At 41.5% G+C, this 27,909-nt stretch overlaps 1 protein-coding gene, 1 long non-coding RNA gene and 1 other non-coding gene across 7 annotated transcripts in view; 1 reads left to right on the top strand and 2 right to left on the bottom strand.

Moving 5' to 3' along the window:
• Positions 1 to 270: 270 nt before the first annotated feature.
• Thumpd3 (THUMP domain 3 tRNA guanosine methyltransferase) lies at positions 271 to 23,913 on the bottom strand. 5 transcript variants are annotated; one of them, XM_006993908.4, is made up of 10 exons: positions 23,343 to 23,913; positions 22,039 to 22,325; positions 20,130 to 20,207; positions 14,271 to 14,744; positions 9,944 to 10,074; positions 6,622 to 6,691; positions 3,727 to 3,842; positions 2,201 to 2,311; positions 1,503 to 1,626; positions 271 to 898 (listed from the first exon to the last, which is right to left on the bottom strand). In XM_006993908.4, the coding sequence occupies exons 2-10, from the start codon at positions 22,291 to 22,293 to the stop codon at positions 746 to 748; spliced, it is 1,512 nt and encodes a 503-aa protein (XP_006993970.1). In that variant the 5' UTR covers positions 22,294 to 22,325; positions 23,343 to 23,913; the 3' UTR covers positions 271 to 745. The 5 variants fall into 5 exon arrangements, with proteins under 5 accessions (XP_006993970.1, XP_076423658.1, XP_015842886.1 ...); XM_076567543.1 differs by having other exon boundaries at positions 23,375 to 23,466; XM_015987400.3 differs by lacking the exon at positions 23,343 to 23,913 and adding an exon at positions 22,953 to 23,336.
• LOC121828396 (U6 spliceosomal RNA) lies at positions 9,225 to 9,327 on the bottom strand. The gene has a single exon (XR_006070879.1). It is a non-coding gene; the product is annotated as a U6 spliceosomal RNA (small nuclear RNA).
• LOC107399558 (uncharacterized) overlaps positions 23,422 to 27,909 on the top strand; it is a 28,000-nt gene continuing 23,512 nt past the window's right edge. Inside the window, exons 1-4 of the long non-coding RNA XR_013050062.1 lie at positions 23,422 to 23,573; positions 24,492 to 24,552; positions 25,916 to 26,044; positions 27,150 to 27,212. This is a non-coding gene — a long non-coding RNA (uncharacterized LOC107399558). The remainder of the gene's footprint in view (positions 23,574 to 24,491; positions 24,553 to 25,915; positions 26,045 to 27,149; positions 27,213 to 27,909) is intronic.

Genomic DNA, 27,909 nt, shown 5'->3' with positions numbered 1-27,909 from the left:
GTACTGTGTCCTTTGTTCTAAATAGAAACACCATACTGAAAATCTAAGCTGAATGAAGCCAGACTCTCCAAAATAACTTCCCATCAAAGCTTAAGCAGGGCTTGCTTTAGGACACACTATTGCGGGACTGATGAGTACTGAGGTTATTTCATTTCCCATAGCACTATCTGAGGAAGGATTTGGTACAACTGGAGAACTGAACAATGAACTAGGCAAGAATAGGCCTCACAGGTCAGGGTTTCATTTAAAGATACATTAGCTCCCACAACATTGACAGGATTTATTTGTTTATTGGGCTTTGAAAAGTAAGACATGTATACTAAAAGAAAAATTCCTTTAATTTGGCTTGTTGGTCCCATACATCATCTACCGACACTTGGACTACTTAGTAATGTCTTATTACTAATAGTCACACAAAGTACCTCGCCCTGTTTTGGTTGTGTGTATTTTAAGGCAGATGGTAAACTAGGTCTTGAGGGATGCTTTAGTTTCTGAGGGTGATATAAAGAGCTTAGGCTACAGAACATTAGGCTTCACAGGTGATAGAACGTGACCTAAAGTGTTGTGAACTTAGAAGCCAAGGCTCCTCAGGAAATACCATTACAGTTACCTTGTTAACAAAGCGTTCTGGAGTAGTTAAGCAGTCAAGACTGCAATGCTAAGTTACTTTTTTGCTATTTTTCTCCCAAAACTGACACATCCAGCATTGGGAACTATAAATATACAGTCGTCTTCATTCTTTGCATTACCAAGGAGCATGTCTTCCTCCATCATGTTCTGAAGGATGAACAAAGGCTTGAGGTGTGCGTTTTAGAAGATAAACTGCAGCATGAAGGCCCCCGATGTTCACCCAGACTGTATGGACCTTTCGCCACACATGTCCCATTCCAGATAATGCCTGGTACACACAAAAAGCATAAAATCATTACGCTGCCAAGTCTGCTTTTAAACCAACCTGGAATCTTTGCCACTTAAATGCTATGGGTGGTGGGTTGGAGAGTTGGCTCAGAAGTTAAGAGCACTTGCTGTTCTTGCAGAGGATCTGGGTTCAGTTTCTGGCACCTACATGGCAGCTCACAACTATCTACAGCTCCAATTCTAGGGGGTCCATCCAATACCCTCTTCTGTCCTTTGAGGGCACCAGGCATAAATGTGGTACACATACAGGCAGGTGAGTGTGTAAGAGTGTGTGTGTGTGTGTGTGTGTGTGCATGCACGCACGTGCGTGAAGTAAGAAAGGGTATCACTGAACCCAGAAGCTCAATGAATGGCTCTGAGGTCCCACCTGTCTGCCTTGCCTGCTGTGCCCCTATCCTATCACTAGGGTCCAAAGCCTTCTTTTAAGAATCCTAAAGTTGGGGGTTGGGGATTTAGCTCAGTGGTACAGCGCTTGCCTAGCAAGCACAAGGCCCTGGGTTTGGTCCTCAGCCCTGGGGAAAAAAAAAAAAAAAAAGAATCCTAAAGTTGCCTTTGGCTGAGATTTTAACTCTCATGTTCAGTACCTTGGTAAAACATTTCTTGTCCTGAGTAAGCAGTACAGCTCTGCCTGTCCCTGGTCTACAGACACGGCTCATTTCCCGAAGGCAAGCTGGATATAGATTCCAGTTTCTCTTCTTGGAGCCCATCCTATAAAAGAAGGTCAAATAAAAAGTGTTGCAAAAGGTAAATAAGTAGTTTCTTACATGAGATGAGAACAAAATCCAAGGTAGGAAGAAGGCATTTTTAGAGGCCAGAGCTTTGACATTCTATGCCAATAAAGGAAGCTATGTTAGTCACGTGTTCAGAGTTTTCTATCAAAATGGTTTTTTTGTTGTTGTTGTTGTATTTTGTTTTTTGAAGAAAGGTTTTCTTTGTGTAACAGCTCTGGCTGTCCTGGAACTCACTTTGTAGACCAGGCTGGCCTCAAACTCACAGAAATCCACCTGCCTCTGCCTTCTGAGTGCCAGGACTGCCCGGAATAATTTTTTATAACAGTAACTTATCTTAATGAAGACAACAAACAAATTATATGAGCCAAACCACTGAGTAGAGAAATCTGTCTCAACAAGCAAATGCTCCTCAGCCTATAATGTAGTATAGGATCGTGTAATGGCATAAGGGATGAAATGAATTATGGTACATCTTTCTGACTGAGAAGACAAACAGTACAATAACAGGCGAAATCAAACTCCATTTCAAAAAGAGAAAAACCCAATTCTACCTTTTTCCAAATGGCATATCGGTTACAATAATATCCACAGAAGCAGTTCTCAGTGGGAGGTTGCAGATATCCCACTGAATAGCATCAATGGGCAAACCCCAGGATGTTTTTCTGTAGAGACAAAGGAAAGACACTCAATATATTCTTCCAGGTATGCTAATGAGATGGCATAGCAGACAAAGGCACTTGCCATTAAGCCTGATGACCTGAGCTTGAGTCCTGGGGCCCACCCACATGGTGGGAGGAGAGAACTGAATTCTTCAGTTTGACCTCTAAGCCCCTACTCTTGTGCCCACACACAAACAAGTGTAAAAAGAAAAAACATTCTACAGTATTAATTTTTAAACATTGTTTTTCTAAGAAGAAATGCTACAGTAATATAGGAAGAAATATAGCCATAACTGAAATACAAGTTTTTTAAATGGTTATAATTGTTTTTCAAAGGATGTATGGTTTCACACACAATTTTAAAAAGCACCAGAGGAAATGAGTTTACATGTTAAAAAAATGTGAAAAGGCCAGAGAAATGGCCCAGCTAGCAAAGGTGCCTGCCACTAAGCCTGACAAACAGAGTTTGATTCCTGGGACCCAGAGGAAGAAGAGAACCAACTCCCCACAAGCTGTCCTCTGACTTTACACCATAGCAGAGCTCCATGGCACTCTCAGGCCCACAGATATACAAATAAACAGAAAGACCAATCCAAAAGGCTTCAAAGGCAAAGTGATTAGAGGATTTGAACAGGCCAGGGCCACAAGTCAAGATTACTGGTAATTTAGAAGTTATGGGAATGGCTTTCATGCTTCTTTCAATTCACATTGTTTTATTTATTTATTTATTTTTGGTTTTTTGAGACAAGTTTTCTCTGTAGTCCTGTCTATCCTGGAACTCAGTCTGTAGACCAAGCTAGCCTCGAAGTCACAGAGTGACTCCCAAGTGCTGGTATTAAAGGTGTGTGTTAACCACACCCTGACTCAACTCACATTATTTTAGAAAAAAAGCTAAATAAGTAAACTGTAGTAGTTCTATGTGATGGAATGCTGTGTAGTCATTAAAAATGAACCATGTAAAAATACTGAAAGTATTCTCAAATTGGTGACATCAAAATGAATCTACCCATGTACTGCAAATGTAAACAGTTGGATTTGGTAGTTCATGTCTATAATCCCAGTTTAGTAATCGAAGGCAGGAAGATCACTGTGAGTCTGAGGCCAGCTGCACTATACAGTGAGTTCAAGGTAAGAGCCAGTTATAGGATATGACCTTTTCTAAATAAATAAACCTATACTATACTATACTGTTTGGGGAAAAAGACAAATAATGAACAAAAAAAGGAGAAAATTGCAACAAAGTATGGAAATTGTAGTTACATTAATTATAAGTGATTTTCAATAAGCTAGATGGTATCTTCTCATGCTGTTCATTTGGTTCTAAAGGTGTCACAAAGCACAGGCAATGAATGACAATTCCAAGTCAGTATGGAGAGTAACGTGCAAAGACGCAATGCAGTCTTGGAAGTTAAACTTACCCATCTTTAAGCTGGCTCTTAGTCAACAGAGATGAGATGTTATTTGCTGCTCTGTTCACTGCCAGTGGGTTGTTGTCTCCAGCAATATGGTAACAGTGAGACCACTCAGTAGCCCCCTATGAGACAAGAATGTTGGTTAAATATGCCACAAGAGACAATTAAAGGGAGTCATTACGGTCAATTTTCAATAACATGGTGGGTGACCCATGCCATTTATTTCTTTAGCAGAAATGACCTCCCTGTTCTTTTTCTGCCTGCTGAATTCTCACCCACTGGAGATGTGGCTCCAGTGTCACCCACTATGACATCAGTGTCAGCCCCAGAAGCACTTTGTACACCTCTGTTGCTGACTTGTCCCATTTTAACTGTCTATCAATTGTCTTCCAAGTAATCTAGCAAGCTCTATCCTATTTTCCAGATAGGTCTAGTATTTTATTCAATCCCTACCCAGCAAAAGCTGGCACGTTCAAGAGACTAATCCCAGCGCTTGGGAAGCAGAGGCAAGAAATCTCAGTGAGTTCAAGGCCAGCCTTGTCTATAGAGCGAGTTCCAGGAGCCAGAACTGTTATATAGAGAAACCTTGTCCCGGAAACCCCCTAACCCCACCCCCCCCAAATATTAACCAAACTAACCAAACCTATACTTTTGGATTGTGAAAGTTTACCTTTTAAAAGATAACCAACATATATCTCTGAAAGGATTTTGTTAAGTAAAAAATGTCACCAGAATATATATGCCAAGCAATAACACACTTGTGAAACGAGTACACTAAGGTACAGTTTCTGCTGTGAAGACATGCATGCATGAATGCAGCACTTTATAACTTTGTATTCTGCTCAGATCTCTGAAGGTGATGACATATTCTAGTCTATTATTCTACAATGACTGCAAACAAAAGGAATGTTCAAGTATGCCAGAAACTGGGTAGGTAGGGATACAGAAGGAACCCACAGGGTGTCTCTCAGGTGATTCTTACCCACTGGAGATGTGGCTCTATTGGGTAAGAATCTTTGCCAACTATTTTTTTTTTTTTTAACTTTTAATCCAATTTGGATTTCCTACCTCAAGCTGCATTTTACATTACTTCTAAATCTCAGAGTATTCTGAGTAGTCCAGGTATTGGATACTTTAGTGGCCACATCTGTTCACAGACCTTGGCGACTTTTCACGATTTCCATCATTCCTCACTCAGCTAAAGTTACTACAATGGTGCTCTCATGCCTATTTTTACATGGAAATGGCTCAGACTGTTTTCCCCCCTCTTCTATTCTGGTGTCTATTTCTGTTGCATGTTTCTGGACACATGGCAACTTTACCTGGTATTTCACAGAAAAGTCATGGTTTAATGCTGGAGAACCACAGCTTTGTTTCCAGAATTCTTGACTGTAACTAAGCTCTCTGGTTCAGATCTCAAGCAGTAGTCATTTCCCAGCCATCACTAGTGGAACATGCAGACTCTGTGGTTTCCTCTTGGATCTTAACTCCTGATCAAAGTCAGACCATAGATTTTCTAATTACACTCTGGATTATTTTACCCTTTATGGGTTGCTTTGGGCTTGCTCATCTGTCCCACTTCTGCCCACTCAACACAATCTGTGGTACTTCTGTGCAGTTTCTTTTTACTGGCTTTTGGTATAGTCTGGAATGTTTCACTGTGTTTCACACAAAACTAAGTTATTTTCCTGTGAGCTCCTGCCTGTCAATCACTTACAGACACATAGGTGATGTGATTCACTCAGTCTCAACAGTTCTCTACCTACAAGATCCCTTTCCCACTGTGTGTGGGGCTCACACCTGTAATCCCAGCACTCGAGAGAGGTTCAGGCAAGAGGACTGCCATGAATTCAAGGACGGCCTGTGCTATGTACCAAGACCCTGCCTCAAAAAGTTAAAAAAAAGCTGGGTGGTGGTGGCGCATGCCTTTAATCCCAGCACTCGGGAGGTAGAGGCAGGCGGATCTCTGTGAGTTCGAGGCCAGCCTGGGCTACCAAGTGAGTTCCAGGAAAGGCACAAAGCTACAAAGAGAAACCCTGTCTCGAAAAACAAAAAAAAAAACAACAACAAAAAAAAAAAGGTTAAAAAATAAAATAAAAAATCTTTTCAGTTGTTTTGCCTTCTGTAGTTTCTGTTTTGTTTTGTTTGGTTGGTTGGTTTTGATTTTTTGAGACAGGGTTTATCTGTGTAGCCCTGACTGTCCTAGAATACACTCTGTAGACCAGGCCTAGCCTCTAACTCAGAGGTCTACCTGCTTCTGCCTCCCAAGTGATAGGATCAAAGGCGTGGGTCACTGCTCAGTGCTTTCTTTAGTTTTTATAAGTGAGGTAGTAATTCTAAAAATTATTTAAGGTCACTGGGTATGTAGCTTTGTCAGATTTCCTAAAACATGTAACTTTTTAAAAAAGAAAACAGGTAAAAAGACTGAGTGTGGTAGTTTGTGCCCTTAATCCTAGAAAAGATGGGCAAATCTCTTGAGTTAGAGGCCAGCCAGGGCTACATAGTGAGACCCTGTCTCAAAACAGAGAAACAAATATAAGGAATGCTCATACGTGGTGGGTTGGTTTCTAGTTTTGTTTTGCAGTGCTGGAGATCAAGTCCAGGACCTCTGGCATGCCAAGCAAGAACCCCACCCCAGCACTGAGCTACACCACTGTGGTTTCTCCTTTTCATAACTAAACTTGTGCACTCCAGGAAGCTCTAACTACAGAGACAAAAACCAACTTCCTCCCATTTATGATACCCTCAGTTACCCTCTGCTAGTCAATCTAGTGGCTGAGCCATCACTTCCAGCTCCCCTGTGAGCCAGAAAACAAGTGTTACTCTTGAGTTGTGTGGCACTGGGCTGTTTGAAATACATGATATTACCACTTGCTTATGTAAAAATAGAGGCGTGATTACCTCTATTGGTATTGCCCCTGTTCCACACATTGGATCCACTATTACATCAGTAGGTTTAGGTTCACAGAGCCTGGAGGGAGAAAACAATTCAGCACATGTGAGATCAGCCGAAAGCTGAGGCTTCCACAATAGAGATTCCAAAAGGCTAGACACAGGCACGGAGGAGCAGCAATCCACAGTCTGAAAGTCAGCCTGGGGCTGGCACTCAGGAGCAGTGCTCACCCATGTGTACAAAGCTTTGGGTTTCAGACTCAATGCTGGAAAAGCAAAAGAAAGAATTGTTATCCCAGCATTCAGGAAGCTAAGCTGGGAAGATTCTTTAGTAGACATTTGCTGACAACTAGACATTCAGTATCCTTTCATTTTGTGTTTAATGTAGAGATAACGCCTTTAACATAAAATGATTGCTTTAACTTTATACAGTTGTTATTTCACTGAATCCTTGTAACAACCCCATTATTATTTAACAGATAAACTGATGCAAAGAAACATTTTTCCTAGAACCCAAAACGAGGTGACAGTCAGGACCACAGGTCATGGTTTACTATCTCCTTTTTGTAGTACCAATCCTCAGGTCACTGTTTTGTCTGTTCTAACCTTTTCATGTTTTGTTTGAGACCTTACACCATGCATGCTAACAATCTCCCTCATAAGACAGATTCTTAGGCAAGCCTATAATGTCAGTCACTGCTAATGAGCCAGGACTGGGCATCTAATCAAAACATGTCATTCAAATCCTCTTAGGAATTTGTAATAAAGAGCAAGTAGCCCCTGGTTGTGTGAACTAGTCATGTGTAACTGGAGGTACATATATTTAAATGCGGACAGCCATGTGCACAGGTGAGCTGAGCGTAAGTTCATAAGCTTTCAAGAGACAGAAAAGCAAGCTCCTGTGTTTTCTACTGCCTAGTTTCTACACTTCTTAATTTTTAACCTTTATGTGTATGGATGTTTTGCCTGCATACATATCTGCATCACAGATGAGAATTGCCTGTTGAAGCCAGAAGAGGCATCACATCCCCAGACTGGAGTTATAAACAATTGTGAGCCCCATTGTTGGTGCTAGGAATTGAACCAAAGAACTCTGGAAGAGCAGCCAGTCTCCTATGGCGCAATGCCATTTTTTTCAGCCCCATAGTCTACCTTTCTTGAGATGGCTTTCAAGGTTTTTTTGTGGATTTGATAAAATATTTGCTCATCTCTCCAACCACCCCATCCTTAGCATAATTTTCACTTCATGTATAGATGTGCACATGCGTACACACTTGTGTTTGCCTACATGCATGTGAAGGCTAAAGGTCAATACTGGGAATCTTTTTCTCTCTCTTTTCTGGTTTTAGTTTTTTGAGAGAGGGTCTCTCTACAGAGCCCTAGCTGTCCTGGAACTCACTATGTAGACCAGTGAACTCACTGGGATCCACCTGCCTCTGCCTGCCAAGTGCTGAGATTAAAGGTGTGTACTGTAATGCCTGGCTGGGCATCTTCCTCATTTGTTCTTCACCTCAGTTTGAGAAAGGGTCCCTCTCAACCTGGAGCTCACAAATTCAGTTAGACTGGCTGGCCAGGGGTCCTCCTCTCTCTGCCTCCTTGGTGCTGGAATTAGACGCATGTGCTGCTGGTAGGTCAAACTCAGGCCCTTATCTTGTGCAGAAACTGTACTGAGTTACTTCCTCAGCCCAATCATCACTTTTTTATTCTATTTAGCTTTTTTTTTTTTTTTGGTTTTTTGAGACAGGGTTTCTCTGTGTAGCTTTGCGCCTTTCCTGGAGCTCACTTGGTAGCCCAGGCTGGCCTCGAACTCACAGAGATCTGCCTGGCTCTGCCTCCCAAGTGCTGGGATTATCTATTTAGCTTTTTAATACTTGCAACCAAAACAATTCTTTGTATCACAGTTGTAGACAAATAACAAATGTCTGTTCAATGAATGAAGTTTCAGAGTGTTTCTTTTAAATTTTCTGTTATCAACTTCATATGTTCCAGTTGTGAGGAACTATGAGGCCACGTACGGCCAGGATGAAAGAGGAAGCAAGGACTAGAAAGGAAGAAAATATATAATTCATTAGGACATGCCAGGCACTGTACAGAATAAGACAATCTATCTGTATTTCTGCATTTAGTTTTCATGAACAAAACTTTTTAATAAAATATATTTATTTTTTACTAATGTGTATGTATTTTTGTGTGTCTCTCTGTGTGCACATGTGTATAGGTACCCATGGAGGCCAGAAGAAGGTATTGGAAAAGGGTATGGAGTTAGAATTAAAGACAGTTGTAAGCTTCCAGATATGGGTGCTGGGAATTGAACTCTGGTCCTCTGGGAGAACAGCAAGAACTAGTAAATGCTGAGCCATCTCTATAACCCCAAAGTCAGCCACCACTCTATTTTTTAAAAACGGATGTGTATGTGTGCATGTGTGGGTGGATGTGTGCATATAAATGCTGATGCCTGCAGAAGACAGAGGCTGGAGCTGGAGTTGCAGGTCATTATTATCTATCTGACAACCTGAGTGCTGGGAACCACATTCAGGTCCTCTTTAGCATGCACTTAAACCTCTGAGCCATCTCTCCAGCATGAATAAATTTTTTCTTCTTTTACTTTTTTTGTTCATATGGAATACTACACAAATCTGTCATCTTTATGCAGGGGTCATACTAATCTTCTCTTTATTGCTTTAATTTTAGCATATGTACTGCCAAACTGAGTACATGAATAATCTTCTGAGTCCCATGTCAAACCCATTTTCCAGTCTTGAAATCTCAAGTTGGGGGAGGGGGAGGCTTTAAGAAAGGAAACACCAATGACAGAAAAATGACAACAGCAAAGGTTGCTTGCCTTGCACTTCTGAAAGTCCCAAGATAATCCCTGGGTTGCTGCCAGTGTAACATTTACACATATGAGTAAGTGGGGTGTGGCAGTGTGTTCATTGAGCCCAGCACTCAGGATACCAAGGCTGGCCTGGGCTGCATTGCAACACCTTCCCTCAATGGACCAGTTTTGTATTCACTTACACATTTTAAGGCTCCCTCTTGTCTGCTTCACTGTATAAAAACAAAGCCCAGCAAATCTGGCTCTATCTCCTAAAAAAGGATATCCTTTCTCAACAGAGACAGCCAATCCACCAAAGACATGCATGAAACTACCACTCTCACTTTCTAATCAACAACACTAATACATCATCTAAGCCGACAACAGCGACACTGAAGAGGAAATAGGCAACTTTGTAATTCCAACCAAGAAATTTTTTTTAGAAAATGAGTGTTTTAAATCAAAATTCAGAGCAAAGTGTCCATTGCAATAAAGATAGAAAATCCCTTCTGTTACCTCAGCATCCCATAGGCAAGTGTTGACCTAAGAGTTGTAGGTCCAAAATGTGTAATATTTCTTCGATGGAGACTCTCCTCCGTCAATGCAATGCCGACAATGACTTCATTATCGTGGATGTTCAGGAGAACCTATGTCAAATTAGATCAAAGAAACAGTTGGCATTCTTTAAGACTTTTTTTTTTTTTTTTTTTAACCTACGGCCTTAGCTGAGTGTGGTGCTGCCTCCCAAGTGCTTTAATCCCAGCACTCAGGAGGTAGAGGCAGACAGATCTCTGTGAGTTCAAGGTCAACCTGGTCTACATAATGAGTTCCAGAACAGTCAAGACCAGATAAAGAGACACTGTCTCAAACAAAATGAAACAAAACAATAACAACAACAACAAAAATTAAAAGAATAAAGTAAAACATGGTTCTGAGTCAAGATTGGCTTGAATTTCTTTTTTTGTTTGTTTGTTTGGTTGGTTTTTTGAGATAGGGTTTCTCTGTGTAGCTTTTGGAGCCTGTCCTGGAACTCACTTTGTAGACCAGGCTGGCTTCGAACTCAACAGAGATTCACTTGCCTCTGCCTCATGAGTGCTGGGATTAAAGGCGTGTGCCACCACTGCCCGGCCTGGCTTGAATTTTTTATGTAGGCTAGCTGGACTGAAACTCAAAATCCTCCTGCCTCTGACTCATAAATGCTGGGATCATAAGTATGTGATACATGTTTGCCTTATTAAGACTTTTTGAAGTCTTAAGATAAAGCAAAAACAAAACAACTCTCTTACTCAGGGCTAGGGAGAGGACTCAGCAGAGAAGTACTCACAATTATGAAGACCTGAGTTTGGATACTCAGCACCCACAGAAAAGCCAGGCATGGTTTGTACTCACACATCCACCAAGCACAAAAGCTTTCTTTTTAGAAAATTTTTATTTTATGTGTGGATTTTGCCTAAATATGTATCTGTGCACCATATGCACACTTGGTGTCCATGGAGACCACAAAAGGGTGTCAGATCCTTGGAAACTAGTTACAGACCATTGTGAGCGCCTGCCATGTAGGTGCTGGGAATTACACCTGTACCGTCTGGAAGAGCAGCCGGTTCTTTTAATCACTGAGCCATCTCTCCAGCCTCCCAAACTATCTGATTGAGTTATACTTTGCATGCTTACGATAAAGTGCATAAATTAATTTATTTATGTATTTATTTATTTATGTGTATATGTGGACAGCGTGTAGAAATCAGAGGACAACTTCCACCATGTGTCCTAGGAATTGAACTCAGGTCAGCAGCCTTGGTGGCAAGTCTGTCTACACACTGAGCCACTTCATGAGCCCAGAGGTATATAAATCATATATGTATATACATACATATTTCAGTGAGCTTTGACCTATATACAGTACCCTTTAGAAGGTTCCCTTTGTTTCCTTCTTGGTCAACATGCAGGGTGATCATTAATCTGACCACTACTATTATAAATTAGTTGTTCTGAACTTCACAAAAATGAAATATATGTATTTTCGTGTATATATTATTTTCATTGAATTTTAAAATGTTTTATTCTTTTCACTCACTATATATACAAGCTGGCTATCACTAGATTATCTCCCAGATTTTATTATATTAACATACTTTGATGACATGGCTTTAAAATATGAGTGTATGAGTGTGTGTGTGTGTGTGTGTGTGTGTGTGTGTGTGTGTTTTATTGTTTTTTATTTGTTTTGTTTAAGACAGGATTTAGATGGGCAGTGGTGACATACACCTTTAATCACAGCACTCGGGAGGCAGAGGCAGGTAGATAGATCTCTAAGTTCGAGGTCAGCCTGGTTTACAGAGCAAGTTCTAGGATAGCCAGTGTTACAAAGAGAAAGCTGTCTCAAAAAGCCAAAAAAAAAAAAAACAAAAAAACCCCACAAAAACAAATAAACAAAAAACCACAAAAAAACAAAACAAAAAACAAAAAACCAGACAGGGTTTCACTATGCACTCTACATTCTGGCTGGCCTAGAACTTACTACAGAGACCAGGGCTAGCTTTCAAATATGAGATCTGCCCATCTCTGCTTCCTGAGTCAAAGGCAAGTCCCACCCCACTTGGACTACATGTATTTTTTAAATGACTACATTTTGGGAAACCACTTCAAACAGCTGTAAGTGCAACAAGCCCCCTTCCACAGCGGACTCTCAAACGTACCTTCTCTCCAAAGCTGATCCTGTGTCACGTGTGCTTCATCAACTATTGTTTTCTTAGTATTTTTATATAATGTCTGCTATGACTATCTTTGTTCTGGTGGTCCTAATTCAGAAATATTCTTGTTTTGTTTTGTTTTTTGAGACAGGGTTTCTCTGTGTAGCTTTGGAGCCTGTCCTGGAACTCACTCTGTAGCCTAGGCTGGCCTCGAACTCAGAGAGATCCTGGCTCTGCCTCCCGAATGCTGGGATTAAAGGCGTGCGCTACCCGCCCAGCTTAAAAGTATTCTATGAAGATAAAATGTTCCTCAATCTTCCCCTTAGAATGTCCTCATCAGTTTTACCAAAGACAGCAGTCAAGAGCTGACACTCCAACATGCGAGGCCCTGCTCTACACATCTTACTCGCATGGCCTCATTTCCAATAAGCCCCTCTGAGCCTAGGACACAGAGACATCAGTTCATGCCCTTTATACCAGCGCCTGAGTTACAATTTAACCCAGGCAGTGTGGCTCCATGATTTGTCCTCTGTGTCACCTTGCTAATTTCTAGACCCGTCTGTTCTTTAGCCTATTCATTCTCATGGCAGCTGTGTAAGAGAATATGGCATGAGGAACTGTACTAGTCTGACTTTTTTTTTTTTTTAAGAAAAGTTACAAAGAAAGTGACATGCCCCAGATTTAAGTACCCCAAAGCAAAAGAAATCAACTTCTTGGTAATCATGTCAACTGCTAGGGACCTATATAAGCCACCAGAAATTTAAGGAACTCCAATCACTATTATCCACATAAGTCACCCAGTAGTCACAAGGATTCTCAAGCTAACTAACAGAAGGCATTTGGTTTTGAGAACCTAGCTGATGTTTTTAGCAGAGTTGGTTCTAGATGAGGATTAGCCCTAAAACCCGGACTTAAGGGTCTAAAAAATAGATTCTACTATGGTTTAGTTGCAGATAAAAGTTTGTTTTAGGTAAATTTACAATCTAGAAGTCCACATAATATAGAAAAATACTAAACTAGAAACTAGAAAACTGGGTAGATATAGTAGAGTGCTTATCTACTATGTACAAGGTCCTGGGTCTGAGTCCGGCACTGCAATTTTAAAACGACTCTTGTGCTGGACATGTTGGTGCCGAGTTCAGAGACAGAGACAGAGCACACCTGAGGGTTTTTCAAGACAGGCTCTCGACACAGTCCTAGCTGTTCCAGAACTCACTATGTAGGCCAGGCTGGCCTTGAACTCACAAAAGATCCTCTGCTTCCTGAGTGCTAGGATTAAAGGCACAGGCCTCCATTACTTGAGTTCTGACAGCATCTATCCATTGAGTACTTAGCATATACTAATATACTATACCAAACACTTTAAACCATTATTTCATTTGCCTCCCATAGTATAGACATTCAAGTTATATACTATTATTGGCTTCATTTAAAACAGAGGCTCAGCCGGGTGGCACATGCCTTTAATCCCAACACGCGGGAGGCAGAGGCAGAAGAATCTCTGTGAGTTCGAGGCCAGCCTGGTCTACAAAGCAAGTTCCAGGACAGCCAGGACTCTGTTACACAGAGAAACCCTGTCTTGAAAAACCCTGTCTTGAAGAGCACTGGCTGCTCTTCCAGACGTCCTGAGTTCAATTCCCAGCACCCACATGGTGATTCACAACCATCTGTAATGAGATCTGATATTCTCTTCTAAATAAATAAAGAAAGAAAGAAAAAAGAAAAACAAAACAAAACCAAAAAAACAAAACAAAACAAAAACCATTCAATCCACACCTACCCATCTACCTCCACAGGCCATGCTGTTCCTAACTACATCCTCCTCCTAGCTTTATGGCCACTGTTTTACTGTCCCTTTACTAGGCTAGTCTAGAAATTCTACAAACATGAGAAGCTTTCTTCCTTTTGTGTGTCTTTCTACTGTTCTACTTTTTGAAATAGGGTCTTGCTGTTTCAGCTGGACTGCCCAACAAGCTCCAGGGTACTGCCTGTCTCTACCTATCAGTGCTAGGGTTAACATGCACACATCTGTTTCCAGCTTCTTGGTGGGTGCTAGGGATCCCAACTCAGGTTCTCAGGCTTGCTCAGCAAGCGCTTTACCCAGAGCTGTTGTCCCAACCCCATTACAGTCATCAGTGGAAGCTGATACCCACCTCTACATCAAAGTTGGTCATATCGGCCTTCCACTTAAAATACTCTTGAACAGAACCCCCAAAATCCCTCGCAGCCTCATTGGAGGTAAAGCAGTGTTTCTCTCCTGCTCTGTTGCAGGTGACTCTAAACTTCTGTACTTGTGGTTCAGTTTCTTCTCTTAAGCTTTCGCCAGTCTCATCTTTGCAAGATGCCAAGACCTCGCCCACTAAGGTTGATATTTCTTCTTTAATGGCTGGATTTTCATAATAGTCCAAGATCTGTGGTTCTGAAGTGCTGCTGGTAAGCTTCTTAGCACCTTTCTCTTCTGCTTTGTCTCCCTGTCCACAGTTGGCCTTCTCTTTACCTGCACTCTGGTTTGCCTTTCTGTGCTTTGCTTTCCTCTTCTTGAAGCTGGTGTTAATTTGCCAGACCTTTAAAGGGTTGGACCATGGGAGCTTTTCAGCCAATTCTTCAAAGTCCTTTAGAACTTCTTCCTGCAAAGGATGGAGAATGAAACCCTTTTATTTCTCACCACTTTAACTGAACAAATAAATGCCCACTTTCTTTATAGACAGCTCTGGTCCTTAGGATGGAGGTGTGGGAGTGCAGAAGCAAAGGGTAAACCAAATAATGCCTGCAATTAAGGAAATCTCAGTGTGAACGAGAAGGGAGGGTATATAAAACCTATGCTACTAAAGAATAAGAGAAGGCAGATCAGACATACAGCACTAAGGAATGCCATGAGGGGAAGCAGGGATGGACGGCAGCAGAGGAAGAAGACAACCGGGAGAGATGACTTCCTTTTAGATCTTCTGAATTTGAATTTCAAACTATAGAAGTTAAAAATGTCATTTGTCCAGATTTTAAATAGTATGATTATCCATTTGTTTTGTATTTTTGAGATAGGGTCTCTTCTCTGCAGCCCTGGCTGTCCTGGAATTGGCTCTTTGGCTGGGCTGCCCTAGAACTCAGATCCACCTGACTCTGCCTCCTAAGTGCTGGGATTAAAGGTGTAGGCCACCACACCTGGCTCATATGATTATGTTTTTTAAAAAGTAAATTTGGTGGTGCCTGCCCTATCAAGTTCTTCTTTTCCAGTTTGACTACAGTACTAAGCATGATCTCTGGTTACTATGTTTATGTACTGTTTACTAGCAAGGACACTCCTGTAACTGCATGGTGGAAGGACCCAAACTACCTTGACCTTTGCTATAGGCCACACACCTACAACAGCAGAGGCATATAAAGGGTGGTTAATATACAGCTGCCAGGGTGGGTTTATTGGCATAGAGTTGTAATCCCAGCTACTAAGGAATCTGGGGCAAAGTTGCAAGTTCAGGTTTCCTGAGCTACAGAGTGGGTTAAAGGCCAGCCTAGATAACTTATTAACACCCTATCTCAAAATAAAAAGAGGGCCATGGCTATAACTCAGTGGTACAGTGTACGGGTCCTAAAGTCAACTACTAGTACTGCAAGAGTCAACAACAAAGCAGCAGCTACTGGATGACATTGAAATGTGAAGTACAGAATGCTGCTATCCAACAGAGCAAGCACTATCCAAACAGATCTATATAATTTATATAAACCACCACAGTATGGATGTTCAAATGACTTAAAGCTCCAGAAGCCGGATGTGGGGGTGCACATCTTTAATCTCAGGCAGAGACAAATGGATCTCTGTGAGCTTGAGGCCAGCCTGGTCTATTAAATGAGTTCCAGGCCAGATATGGATGCAGTAAGACTCTTGTTTTAAAACAAAAAACAAAACAAAACCTTTAGGAAATGAAATACTCAGTTTCTCAGTCAATTCAGCTATATTTTACACTCCAGTCTAGCAATTAGCATGCTGTATCAATTCACTTTTTTCAAATATTTGTCCACAGTTCATTGATAAGAGTTAAATGTACTTTTCTTGATAAACTCCAAAGCCTCTGTTCCCATGAGGCCAGAAAGGAAGTAAAGATTAAAACAATTCATTCAGTGGAATGAAAATTATACTTCAATAAAACAATAAAAAAGAAAAAAAGGAGGAGGAAAAGACTTGTTTATCCCCAGTCAGTCCAGGGAGAGCTCTTCTTGGTCTAGAAAACCCTCAGGGTCTAGAAAACCACCAGGACCCTCTTATAAACAGCAGGCCCAAGAGAAACTGCCTTATTCATATATGAGTAAGTTCAAAACTTATCAACACAGCCTAGTGGTGGCGGTGCATGCCTTTATTCCTAGCACTTGGGAAGCAGAGGCAGGCAGATCTCTGTGAGTTCGAGGCCAGCCTGGTCTACAGAGTGAGTTCCAGGACTACACAGAGTCTCCCCCCCCCCAAAAAAAAAGCAGGCACAGTGGTGTGTACCTATAATCCCAGTGCTGGGGTGTGAGAGACAGAAGATCCCTGAGGTTTTCTCACTAGCCAGCCTAGGTGACAGTGAGTTCTAGGTTCATCAAGAGACCCTATCTCAAAGGAAAAAAAGGTGGGCCAGGTGGTGGTGGCATGAGCCTTTATTCCTAGCACTTGGGAAGCAGAGGCAAGAAGATCTCTGTGAGTTCAAGGCCTGCCTAGTGTATGGAGTGAGTTCTAGGACAGGCTCCAAAGCTACAGAGAAACCCTGTCTGCAGAAAAAAAAAAAAAAAACAGAACCCAAATCAAACCAAACCAACAAACAAAATCCAAGGTAGAGGAGGCTGGAAAGTTGACCCAGTGGTTAAGATCACTTATTGCTCCTGTAGAGGACCCAAGTTTGGATCACCCACATGATAGTTCACATTATTTACAACTTCAGTTCTAAGGAATCCGGCCCCCTCTTTTGACCTCTGTGCATCAGGCACATGTACCTGGTGCACATATATACATGCAGACAAAACACCCATACACATAAAAAAAAATCTAAAAATGAGAATAAGGTGTAAATATGAGTGCACGTATACATAAATACCAGTAAAGGCCACACTGAAACCAGTATTCATAGAATCCTGCTGAAAAACACTCAAGGATGTGGAGAAAAGAAAAGCAAATAGCATGGCAATGAGCAAAAGAGTTCAAAAGAATTGAAAATGATTTTTAAAAAAAGGAAGATAATTAACATGTATTTATTTACCTAGATTTAAAATTTTCAGCAATTGAAGATATTTTTCCAGAAAGTTTAAGTGAATTGACAATAAGAGATACTCAAAAGTCTTCAAAGAAAGCTGGGTTTTACAGAAGCAAGCCAAACCCAAGGGTTCCCTCCATCCTGTGTCTGCAGTCTCATTGTCTCATATCCCCCCCCCCCCTGTAATTCTAGTCTGCTTCTACAGGACGTCCTTTGCAGATCACCTCACTGTGACCTCATTGGCCCACCTCCCTGGAACCACCCTCTCCCGTTATTCCTGATCTTGCTTTAATAAAACCCAAGCCTTTAAAAAAAAAAAAAAAAAAAAGCTGGGTTTTTCCTTGTTTTTTGGTCATTACATATTTATCAAGATGAACTCAAGACTCTTCACAACATTTGTTGCTAGAAGAACTACCAAGGTCTTTCTGGAAGGGAAGACTTGTTCTTTATACTCCAGCTAACAGAATATACAAGATAAACATCCCTCAACTCAGGCCATTAAAAGATAACAAGAAATAGCCAGGAATAAGGGGCTCATGCTAACGATCCCAGGAGAATCTCTTCCAATGCAAGACTAGCCTGGGCTACAGAACAAAACCTCATCTTCAAAACCAAACAAGAAAACAGTGAAGGGCAAGAAGTACACCTTTATCCACATTTGGCTTTAAGCCTAAAATAAAAACAAAGTGTGCATTGTGACTATAAAACAGAAGCAAAGTTAAGTACACTCAGCACATAATAGGAAAGAGAAGTAATTTAAGAATGATGCAACCCTCATTGCTTATACTTACAGGTCAAAGGACAGAAGTACATGCTGATAAAGTATATTTACAGGTCCAACAGTAAGGAAGTGAAACAATAAAATCAGAATGGAGTGAAAATGGGGAAAAGCATGACAATTTCATCTGCAAACATAGCAGGGATATTAAAAAAATAGATGAAAATAGTAGATTAGATGGATAGTACTAAGTTGTATTTATAAAGCTAATAGCTAGGGCACAAAAATAAAAGTTCTAAAGTAATTAAAAACATAGCATAAGAGCCAGGTGTGGTAGCACACACCTTTAATCCAAGATTGCTGAGCAGATCTCTGAGTTCAAGGCCAGCCAGGTCTACAAGAGCAAGTTCCAGGATAGTCAGGTCTACACAGAGAAATCTTGTCTCAAAAAATCAAACAAACAGAAACAGGACCTCTCACTGAACCTGGAGCTTATTCAGCTAGGCTGGCTGGCTGAAGAGCATGGGAATCCACCTGTCTTTCTCCGGAAGTGATGAGGTCACAGCATTGACTGTCCTGCCTGGCTTTCGTGCAGGTGCTAGGGACTGAACCTGGGTCCTTGTGCTTGTGCAGTAGGTACCTTACAATAGCGATCCCCTCACCTTCAAGAACCTTTTCACAGTGATTGCCAAAGCAACTTTGAAAGGTTAGCTCATGTAGATTTGTACCACAACGCCCAAATTCACCTCTATTTAGATATCAGAACTGCCTCAACTATACAAATTTTAAGATGACAAAATTCCAAGAATTTAATAAATTTAATAATGTCCTGGTAATGTAAAGGTAAGAGAATTTAAGACAGGAAAAAATTTTCTTAATACCCAGTAACATTTACTCATGCATAAAACTGACTTTCAAAATTCCCAAATACTTAGCAGTGTAACTTCTCAAAAAAAATTGCCTCTTATTTTTTAGGTATCATTCAGTTTGTAGTAACTATGAGAAGTCTCAAGAGTTAGTGCTGGGGAGTTCATTGGGAGTGCTCACTTAAGGTGCAAAGGTCAAAGGATCAACCCCCAGGGCATCACTAAAGAAAAAAAGGAATCCAAAGGATTACAAAGCTAGTGTTTCTAAATGTTGAAAGTTAGTTTTGTAGGTAGTAAAATTTTTAGTTATTTTCAGTGGATATTTTAGAGCTGTTTGAATTGTGTGTAGGCTTTAGGGTTTAGCTTTTTTAGGCTTTAGGTTTTAGCCTTTTTGTTGCTGTTTAAATTTTTTTACTAAAATCTAACAAGGAAAGTGCTTTATTACTTACTCCCCCAGATCAGTTTCTCCCTCAAGGTCAGTTTGATTGATTTGGGAATACTTTGGCTAGCCAAAATAATCTGGAAAACTAATAAAGACCAGAGAATTAGACAGCATACCACAGTTCTTTTAAGAAAGATTACCTCTAAGTTAGCTATTAACATAACATTGACAAAGTTTTAAGCACTTGATTCTGGAAACCTGGCCAGAAAGAGATGTAGGAAAAAAACCTTAAAGTATTACTGAGGCCTATTTCCACCCTTCAGATTAAACAGCAGCTGAATACTTAGGACTCAGATGATAAATACAGGCTGGAGACAAAGCTGTTGTCTTAACAACTGAAGGGTATTAAATGTTGCTTTGGCCTCACTTCAAAACATGAAGCTAAAACAGGACAAAAGCAAAATGGGGAGGGAATGCTATCTGTGATCTTTCCTTTACGTGCTAGAAGCAATTCTAGTTTCAAACCATATATACTACAGGTCAAGCTAATCTAAGACTTGCCAGTCAATTATTTTCTACTGTAACTTCAGTTTTTTTTAAACACTAACCTTTAAAAGCAGCTTTTGGGATGGACTGTCAAGAGATCTCTGGATTTTAATGAAAAAGCTTATTGTGATCACACATTTCGGTATGTGCAAGGTTCTTGTTTTATTCTTATCATTGTAAACAAATAAACCAGTACCAGAGCTACTGACAGGCAGGAAACAGTAGAAGACAATCTCTTTGGGAAAGATAGCTGAGAATCAGCTACCACACTTAGAATAGCTCACCTTTGTATTTTTGAACTGATAATCTTTAAACTCCTGAACAACCACAAACAAGTTATCAACTGATCTCAGACAATGAACCTAGGGAGGAAAACAAACGTTAGAAACAAACTTCTGAAAATACTTTTGAATAACACAGCTAGCTACAGTTAAATATTTTATAAAAGAAAAAGGTACAAAAATGTTTCATTTTTGTTTTGAGACAGGGTCTCGCTATGGTGCTCTGGGTTGCCTCAAACGCACAACTTCCCTGACTCAGTTTTCCAGTACTGGGATTACAGGCAGGTTTTAAAAGTACCCCATATCTGTACTTTTATTGTTGCTGCTGTTTTGAGACAGTTTCTCTGTGTAGCCCTGACTGTCCTGGAACTCACTCTGTAGGCCAGGCTGGCCTCGAACTCAGAGATCTGCCTGCCTCTGTCTCCCAAGTGCTAGGACTAAAGGCGTGCGACACCACCACCCAGCTCATATCTGTTATTTTATATTTAAAAATTTCCCCATCCATTTCTTTGGTTACCCATCAGTTCTGCTTTTTCCAGGAGAAAGGGCCAGTGAAATGAAAGTATGAAATGTCATGTCTGAAGAAGGGAAAAATGTAAACATAAAATTTTCCCATCCTAAATGTTCCATTCTTTGGTTACCCATCAGAGAAAGGGCAGTGAGATAAAAGTATAAGAGTTTGATGGACTGGAGAGATGGCTCAGCAATTAAGAGCACTGTCTGCTCTTCCAGAGGTCCTGAGTTCAATTCCCAGCAACCACATGGTGGCTCACAACCATCTGTAATGAGATCTGGTGCCCTCTTCTGGCCTGCAGGCATCCATGCAGACAGAACACTGTATACATAATAAATAAATAAATCTTAAAAAACAAAGTACAGCAGTTTGAAATGTCATGTAGAAAACAATCCTGGTTTGGAGAAGGGAAAAACAAAAACACAAGTGGGGCTTTATTATACTTCTTTCACGGCTTGCAGTAGTTTGTTGTGTACTGCAGTGGCAAAGAGCGTGGGATTTGAAAGCTGGATGTACAGTGCTTGCCTGCAATCTCAGCATTCTGGAGGTAGAGCAAAGGGGAACAGAAGTTCAAAGTCATCTTCAGCTGTATAGTGAAAGTCAGGCTAACCCTGACTATATCAGACTCTATTTCAACTTTCTTTCTCCCCAAAAAACCACGTGGGGTTTAAGCTCTAATTCTGTGATGGCTGAGTTACTAAAGACAAACTACTACTTTGCTTCTTAAACCCCATGATTAATGGCAAGAGTAATACTGCTCAATTGTCACAAAACTGCTGAAGGCATCAACAAAATACTCGTTTACCAACACATACCACAAATATTATGTGGGTGCCTACTATAAGCTTGGGATACACTGGCAAGATAAAAACAAAACCTAAAAAAATCTCCAGGCAATAATCTATGCCCAATGTCACTTGTGTGGTAATAAGAAAGCTTGTAGCTTTTGTTAGAATGGGATGTCAGTTTGCAGACCTCTACTTCTCACTTTCAGGAATGCAGAATTACTTTTGATCGTGAATGTCTCTGACACAGATGAAATGGAAAACCTCTGCTTTTGTACTTACCCAAACTTCTGCTAAAGTAAATTTAAATGTCATAGACAGTCATGTCCATTTCATTTTGGTGAATCAGTCATCAGGAAATGCTATGATCACTTCTAAAGCATAGTAAACTAACGCTAAAATGTACTAAACTGAATGCACATTATAAAGATATTATAAACATTAACACTGTGCACTAAAAAATAGTCAATTTCACAAATCAGTACACAACAGAAAACCCAGTGATACTTTTGAGCAGAACAAAGCAAAGGACTGCCAAGGTATCTACAAACCAGAAAAGTAATCAAAAAGTAACCAAGTTGAAAGACTAATTTAAATACTCTTTTGTTCAAACCTGAGCCAGACTTTCCACTGGAATGTCAAAATATATCTTGCCCCGGTCTTTGCTGATTCTGCATGATGACTTCAGTTTCTCTCTGACTTCATCTGCAGCTGTTTGCTCAAAGCCAGTAGGAACAGTGGCTCCTATAGTGACTTGGAGATGCTCAGACTCACTTCGGATGCCACTTTCCATCACTGGCACAGACTTCTTGTTCTCTTGAAGGTTCATATTCAGGAGTTGGCTGGTAGCTTCTTGAGTGTCAGACATGATAGAAATGTTTCTGAAAGGCCTAACAGTCTCTTTAAAGGCAATATAGAAAAGAAAAAAAGAGAAATAAACCCCAGTCGTTTCATATTTCAAATGTATGTATCAGAATTAAAACTGTCATATAAATAAGGGCAGGGATTGCAGGCAGTGAAACATGATTAAATGAGCAATATACAGGCACATAAGCGAAAGGAAGACAAATCAGAGCGTTTCCACAGCATGCAGTGTTTGGTTTGGGGGTCATCTGTATTGGCAAGCACGATTTTACAACTGTATTTGTTAACATAAAAACAGAAATTCCTCCCACCCTGTCCTTCTAACTAGCAGCAATTCAGAGGATTTGAATTTTTGCCTCCCACATTCTCAGGTCCAAATGACCCTAAAGCAAAGTTAATCGTGCCTAGCCTCAAGCTGGGAATTAAATAATATGTCCCAAATTTGGAAGATTTTAATGAGACCAACACAATTCTGGACTAATGATCAAAACTTTTTAGTGTGTGGGTAGGGTATCTATTTTCCTCTCTGTAGTCAAGTGGGCGGTGAGTTTAATAAAGATTAACTCAACTTCCACTATCTAAATGACAAAGCTCCGAAAGCTCACTACATGGTGACGCTGAGATCCAATGATGAGCATCCAGGGGAGATCTTGGAAAAAATACCTGAAGTCAGTAAAACAAACTTCCCGTCTGAGTGTTTGTGCAGGGTGAAGGGGCTGGAGAGGTGTTACCGTGGTGGAGGACCCACACCTCCCCTGATATTTTCAAAGGAGTTGTGACTTTGGCTGACACCTTCGCTGTCCCTATGCTGTCCCAAGGACAGGCCACAGAGGTGACTACGGTGGCACCGCGTCACCGCTGGCCACTGGGAACAGAACCCCACCTTCTACAGGCAGGTGGGGAATGTGATAGGGGGCTCGGAAGTCTCCCATTCCCACCGGCGATGAAGCCGAGCGAGGGGCCACACGCTCCATCCCGGCACCGACTGGCACGAAGCCAACGCTGCCCTCCCTCCATCCCGCCTACCCGGCCACTCCCACCCGGGCCAGTTACCGGCTGCAAGCAGACCCTTCCGGCCGCCACACCTGCGGAGAAGGCGCGCTCGGGGCACGCCGCCGGAAGCCGAGTTGCCACCCCGGAAGCGGAAGTCGGGCCTTGGGGGTCATGGTTCTCCCGCGCTCCGGGTGGGCTCGTGGTGAGACGAGGGTGCGCAGAACGCTGTGCGCAGTTGGCTGCACTCTGAACCGGAACAGGAAGAGCTGCGGGCGGGTCACCTGCCCCGAGGTAACCTCCGTGGAGGGCGTGGCCAGAGCTAACGCTGAGTCAGCTCCTCGGTTGTGCCCCGGTGTTTGTGTCAAGCGTCAAACGTTTGGATGGTGCTGTGACTTAGTTCCCGTTGTAAAGGCAGAGAAACTCGGTCTAAAGATCATCTCTCCCCATTCCCGTCTTGCATAGCAGTTTTTACTTGGAATTCGGTTCTGAGATGGAAGTCTCGCTATGTAGCGGTGACTGGCCTGGAACTCGCAGAAAGCGCTGGGGTTAAAGATGGGTGTCACCACGCCTGGCTTGGTTTCTGCAAGGCGGCAGCAAGCTGGGCTGTAACTAGAATAGAGCCCACAGCCTGGTCTGTGGTTTTCATATTGCATTTTTATGTTGACTATTACTACACTATTGTGTTTCATGTTTTTCTTTATATTTCAAAGGTTACATTTCATAATTTAGTTACGTTTATTTTGTGTATGTGTTGGGGGGGGGGGGGAGGCATGTGCCAAATCTGAGGTCAGGACAACTTGCGGGAGTTGGATCTCTCCTTCCACCACGTGGGCTCTAGTGATCCAACTGAAGTCATCAGGATTGGCAGCAAGTGTCTTTACCCTCTAAAACGTCTCAGTGGCCCCAAATGCAACATTTTAAAAAGGAAACTTACAACTCAACAAAAAGAGACAACTGAATTTTTAAAGTGATGGTTGTATAGAGAGGTTCTCAGTGATTAAGACCCGATTTTCCAGAGGATTCAAGTTTTGTTCCCGGCACCCACCCAGATCAGGCCACTCACAAATGCCTGTAACTTCAGTTCCAGGGGATCTGACACTTGAGTCTGACTTCCAAGGGCACCGTGACACTGCATGAATGATGTGTACATACATTCTCCCTCTCTCTCTCCCTGCCCCCAACTATATTTTTTTTTTATTAAAATTTTAGTGGCCGCAGCAGCAACAGACATGGAGCCACACTATTCCCATCATCAGGGACAATGAATAAGGTAAAACCAGATCTTTGGCTTGGATGCAGCACAGAAGTTGGGGACCAGCCAGTATAAAGCAGTATTTTAGTTTATTAAAAAACAGAGGTCTGGCCGGGTGGTGGCAGCGGCGGCGGCGGCGGCGGCGGCGGCGGCGGCGCACGCCTTTAATCCCAGCACTCAGGAGAGGCAGAAGGAGGCAGATCTCTGTGAGTTCGAGGCCAGCCTGGTCTCCAAAGCGAGTTCCAGGAAAGGCGCAAAGCTACACAGAGAAACCCTGTTTCGAAAAAACAAAAACAAAAAACAGAGTTCTGATATAGAGGGCTCAGCTGGTAAACTGTGACTGCCACCAAGCCTGACCATCTGAACTCCATCCCCAGAACCCACATGGTGGAAGAACAAACTCCCACAGGTTGCTCCCTGACCTCCACATCTGTGCCAAGAGAGCCCCAACTCCATAAATAAATGTTTAAGGAGGGGGGAAAAAAAGAGCCAGGAGGTGGTGGTGCATGCCCTAATCCCAGCACTGGGGAGGGCATACTCATACTCTTGAGTATGAGGCCAGCCTGGTCTACAGAGTGAGTTCCAGGACGGCCAGGGCTACACAGAGAAACCCTTTGTGGGGGTCAAGGGTAGATACTCAAGGGAAAAATAAAGCACACCTGAGAGTATGGGTGTGGGCTTCTCAAAAAGGAACGCACTTTATTAAATAAAGGCAGTTTTAGCGTAGACTTTAAGCCTAGGAGGTAAGAGTAATTTAACCACTTAGTGGCTATGAAGTTACATCTCAAATGAAAAAGAAAGCTTATTCCTTTTTATTTTTCATAAGTGAGATTATAAGATGCTTCAGAAGTGCCTTGGATGGGATTACAGTCTGATAAAACCAGGAGCTGCTCGGATTGTACAGAGGGTTAGGACATGCGCTTTACTGTAAGTGGAGTTTCTGATGAGAGTCCTAGAGAATTACAGGTTCACAGATGTGAAGGAGGGAGGCCTCAAGCAGCTGCTAATTGTTTTTGAATCTGTGATTCTCAGCTGTGAGAAAGAGGCTCCTCTTGCTTCTCAGGTCCCTGTAATTTCTCCTTTCCTACTTCACAAAGGACTTGCATCAGAGCTTTCTGAAAAGGTGTACAGATGACCAATAAGTCTGTGAAATGATGGTCAATATCACTAATCATTTGAGAAATGTAACTTAACACTAACTTCATGATACCTCTTCAAATGGCAAGTTTGAAAAGCAAGAATCTCCTCCCGCGTTCTAGAGAGGATATGGAGCAATGAAATGCTGCTGCTGTCGATGCAAATGTTATAGCAATGTTAGGATTCAATTTAGCTTTTCTGAACAGGGTGTAACATATAATCACCACATTCCCCATTCTACCAGTGTATGCTCAGAAGTGGAAACATGTTCAGACAAGAAGTTTTTCACAAATATGCATTGTATATAGCCCCAAAGTAGAAACAACCTGAATATCCATGACATGATGGACAGATGTGAATAGATGCACAACAGGTTAGTATTTAGTCATAAAAATTACTATTCAGTTTTGTTTAAATTTTGTGGTGTGTTATATCAAGCCCAGTGCTTTGCATGTGTTAAGTAAGCACTCTACTAGAAGCTACGTCCATAGTTGCTCATAAAAACTGCTGAAGTACAGATATATGCTACAATATGTATGAACCTGTGTAACATGTTAACTAAAAGAAGCCAGATGCAAAAGACCACATTTAGGCTGTGGGTGTAACTCAGTGATAGTGTCCTTTGTTTCCTAGCATATGAGAGGCCATAGGTCCAATCCCCAGTAACCTGTGTGTACGAGAGAGAGAGAGAGAGAGAGAGAGAGAGAGAGAGAGAGAGAGAGAGAGAGAGAAACAGAGAGAGAGACAGAGAGACAGAGATCACAGAAAACCACAGGTACAATTCCATTTATTTTTATTGTCTAGAAAATGTACATATATAGAGTCAGAAAGCAGATTAGTATTGCTTAGGGTTAAGAGGGGAATTGGAGGTGATAAGTAAAGGTTATTGGCTTTTCTGAGCATGAGCATGTTCTGCAATTAGGTAGTAATAATAAGTTACACACCATCATAAGTATACTAAGAGACACGGAATTATACATTTTAATAAAATAGCAAATTTTATGTAAAGTTTATCTGGATAGAGAACGCTTTGGATCTTATGCGAGATTCACCTACAGTTTCTTCATTCACAAACTTATACTTTCCTCCAAGAATTGTTGGGAGACTTAAGTGAGATTAACACATTGTCAGCCATGTGATAAAATGGATGGTGCTCTTAATGATAATTGGGACAGAGGCTGGTGAGATGGCTCAGCAGGTGGGGGTTCCAGCCACCAAGCCTGATAATCTCCATCCTCTGGACCCACACTGTCTGGGGAGAGCACCAGCTTCAATAGGGGTCCTCTAACCTCCAGTACTGAGGGAGCTATGACTTGGGTACACACAGGTCCACACACACAAATGGTAATGAAAATTAAGCATGAAAATAAGATAAAATTACTAAATTCTGGTCAGATAGATTCTGTGTAAAAGGCTTTTATGTTGTTTGTTTTTTCTAAAAATGTATTCATTTGATTATTTATTATTACTTACCTTAGGATTGTAAAAGGCTTTCAATCAGCTGTGAATCTAGAGCCCACTCTCCAGTTGTGAAAGATGAGGTAATAGACAACCTAGCACTAACAGAGACCTTCTTGACATAATGAAGGGTTAGAATACTGAAGAGATACTCCTGGGTCTAATTTTAGTGCTGTCTCATGTGTATCTTACGTGTGTCTTCATACTATCTAATAAGGTTCGGGCTTGGGGCTGGAGAGATGGCTCAGTGGTGAAGAGCACTAGCTGCTCTTTTGGAGGATCCAGGTTCAATTTCCAGCACCCACATGGCAGCTCACAACTGTCTGTATCTCCAGTTCCAGGGAATCTGGCATCCTCACACAGACATACATGTAGGCAAAGTAACAATGCATATAAAATAAGTAAATTTTAAAAAAAGGTTCTACCAGTCATATGCTGGGTCTCTCAATGTAGACAACAGAATATATTGACTATTTGTTATATGTCAGACGTTCTTAATTTAGGCTCTGGGTATACAGCAGTGGAGGCATCAAGGAAGAGATCCTTAGGTGTCTGCATTTATATTCTAAAGAAAAATGATAGCATAGTAAACAATATGCAATAACATTCTTTGAGAATCAGTAATATGCTGAAAAACTAAGGAAAGTCAGGGTTGGGGCAGGTAGAGAGTGCAGAAGAGATGGGGAATAATTCAATGTTATGTCAACAGGACAGGAAAGGTCTCTTTGTAAGGTCACAGAGCAGAGCCTGAAGGTTGAGAGCAGGCTGTTTAGCAGTCTG

Source organism: Peromyscus maniculatus, chromosome 3, assembly GCF_049852395.1.
Source record: "Peromyscus maniculatus bairdii isolate BWxNUB_F1_BW_parent chromosome 3, HU_Pman_BW_mat_3.1, whole genome shotgun sequence".
Lineage (NCBI taxonomy): Eukaryota > Metazoa > Chordata > Mammalia > Rodentia > Cricetidae > Peromyscus > Peromyscus maniculatus.
This window is presented reverse-complemented; position numbering and strand designations above follow the sequence as displayed.

Excerpts from the sequence above, each read along its gene's own strand:
- Thumpd3 (XM_006993908.4), bottom strand. The coding sequence starts at position 22,293 with ATGTCTGACACTCAAGAAGCTACCAGCCAACTCCTGAATATGAACCTT. Across the intron at positions 2,312-3,726 it reads AAGAGCCAGCTTAAAGATGG|AAAAACATCCTGGGGTTTGC; the intron begins GTAAGTTTAACT and ends TTGTCTCTACAG. Across the intron at positions 899-1,502 it reads ACAAGAAATGTTTTACCAAG|GCATTATCTGGAATGGGACA; the intron begins GTACTGAACATG and ends TGTGTGTACCAG.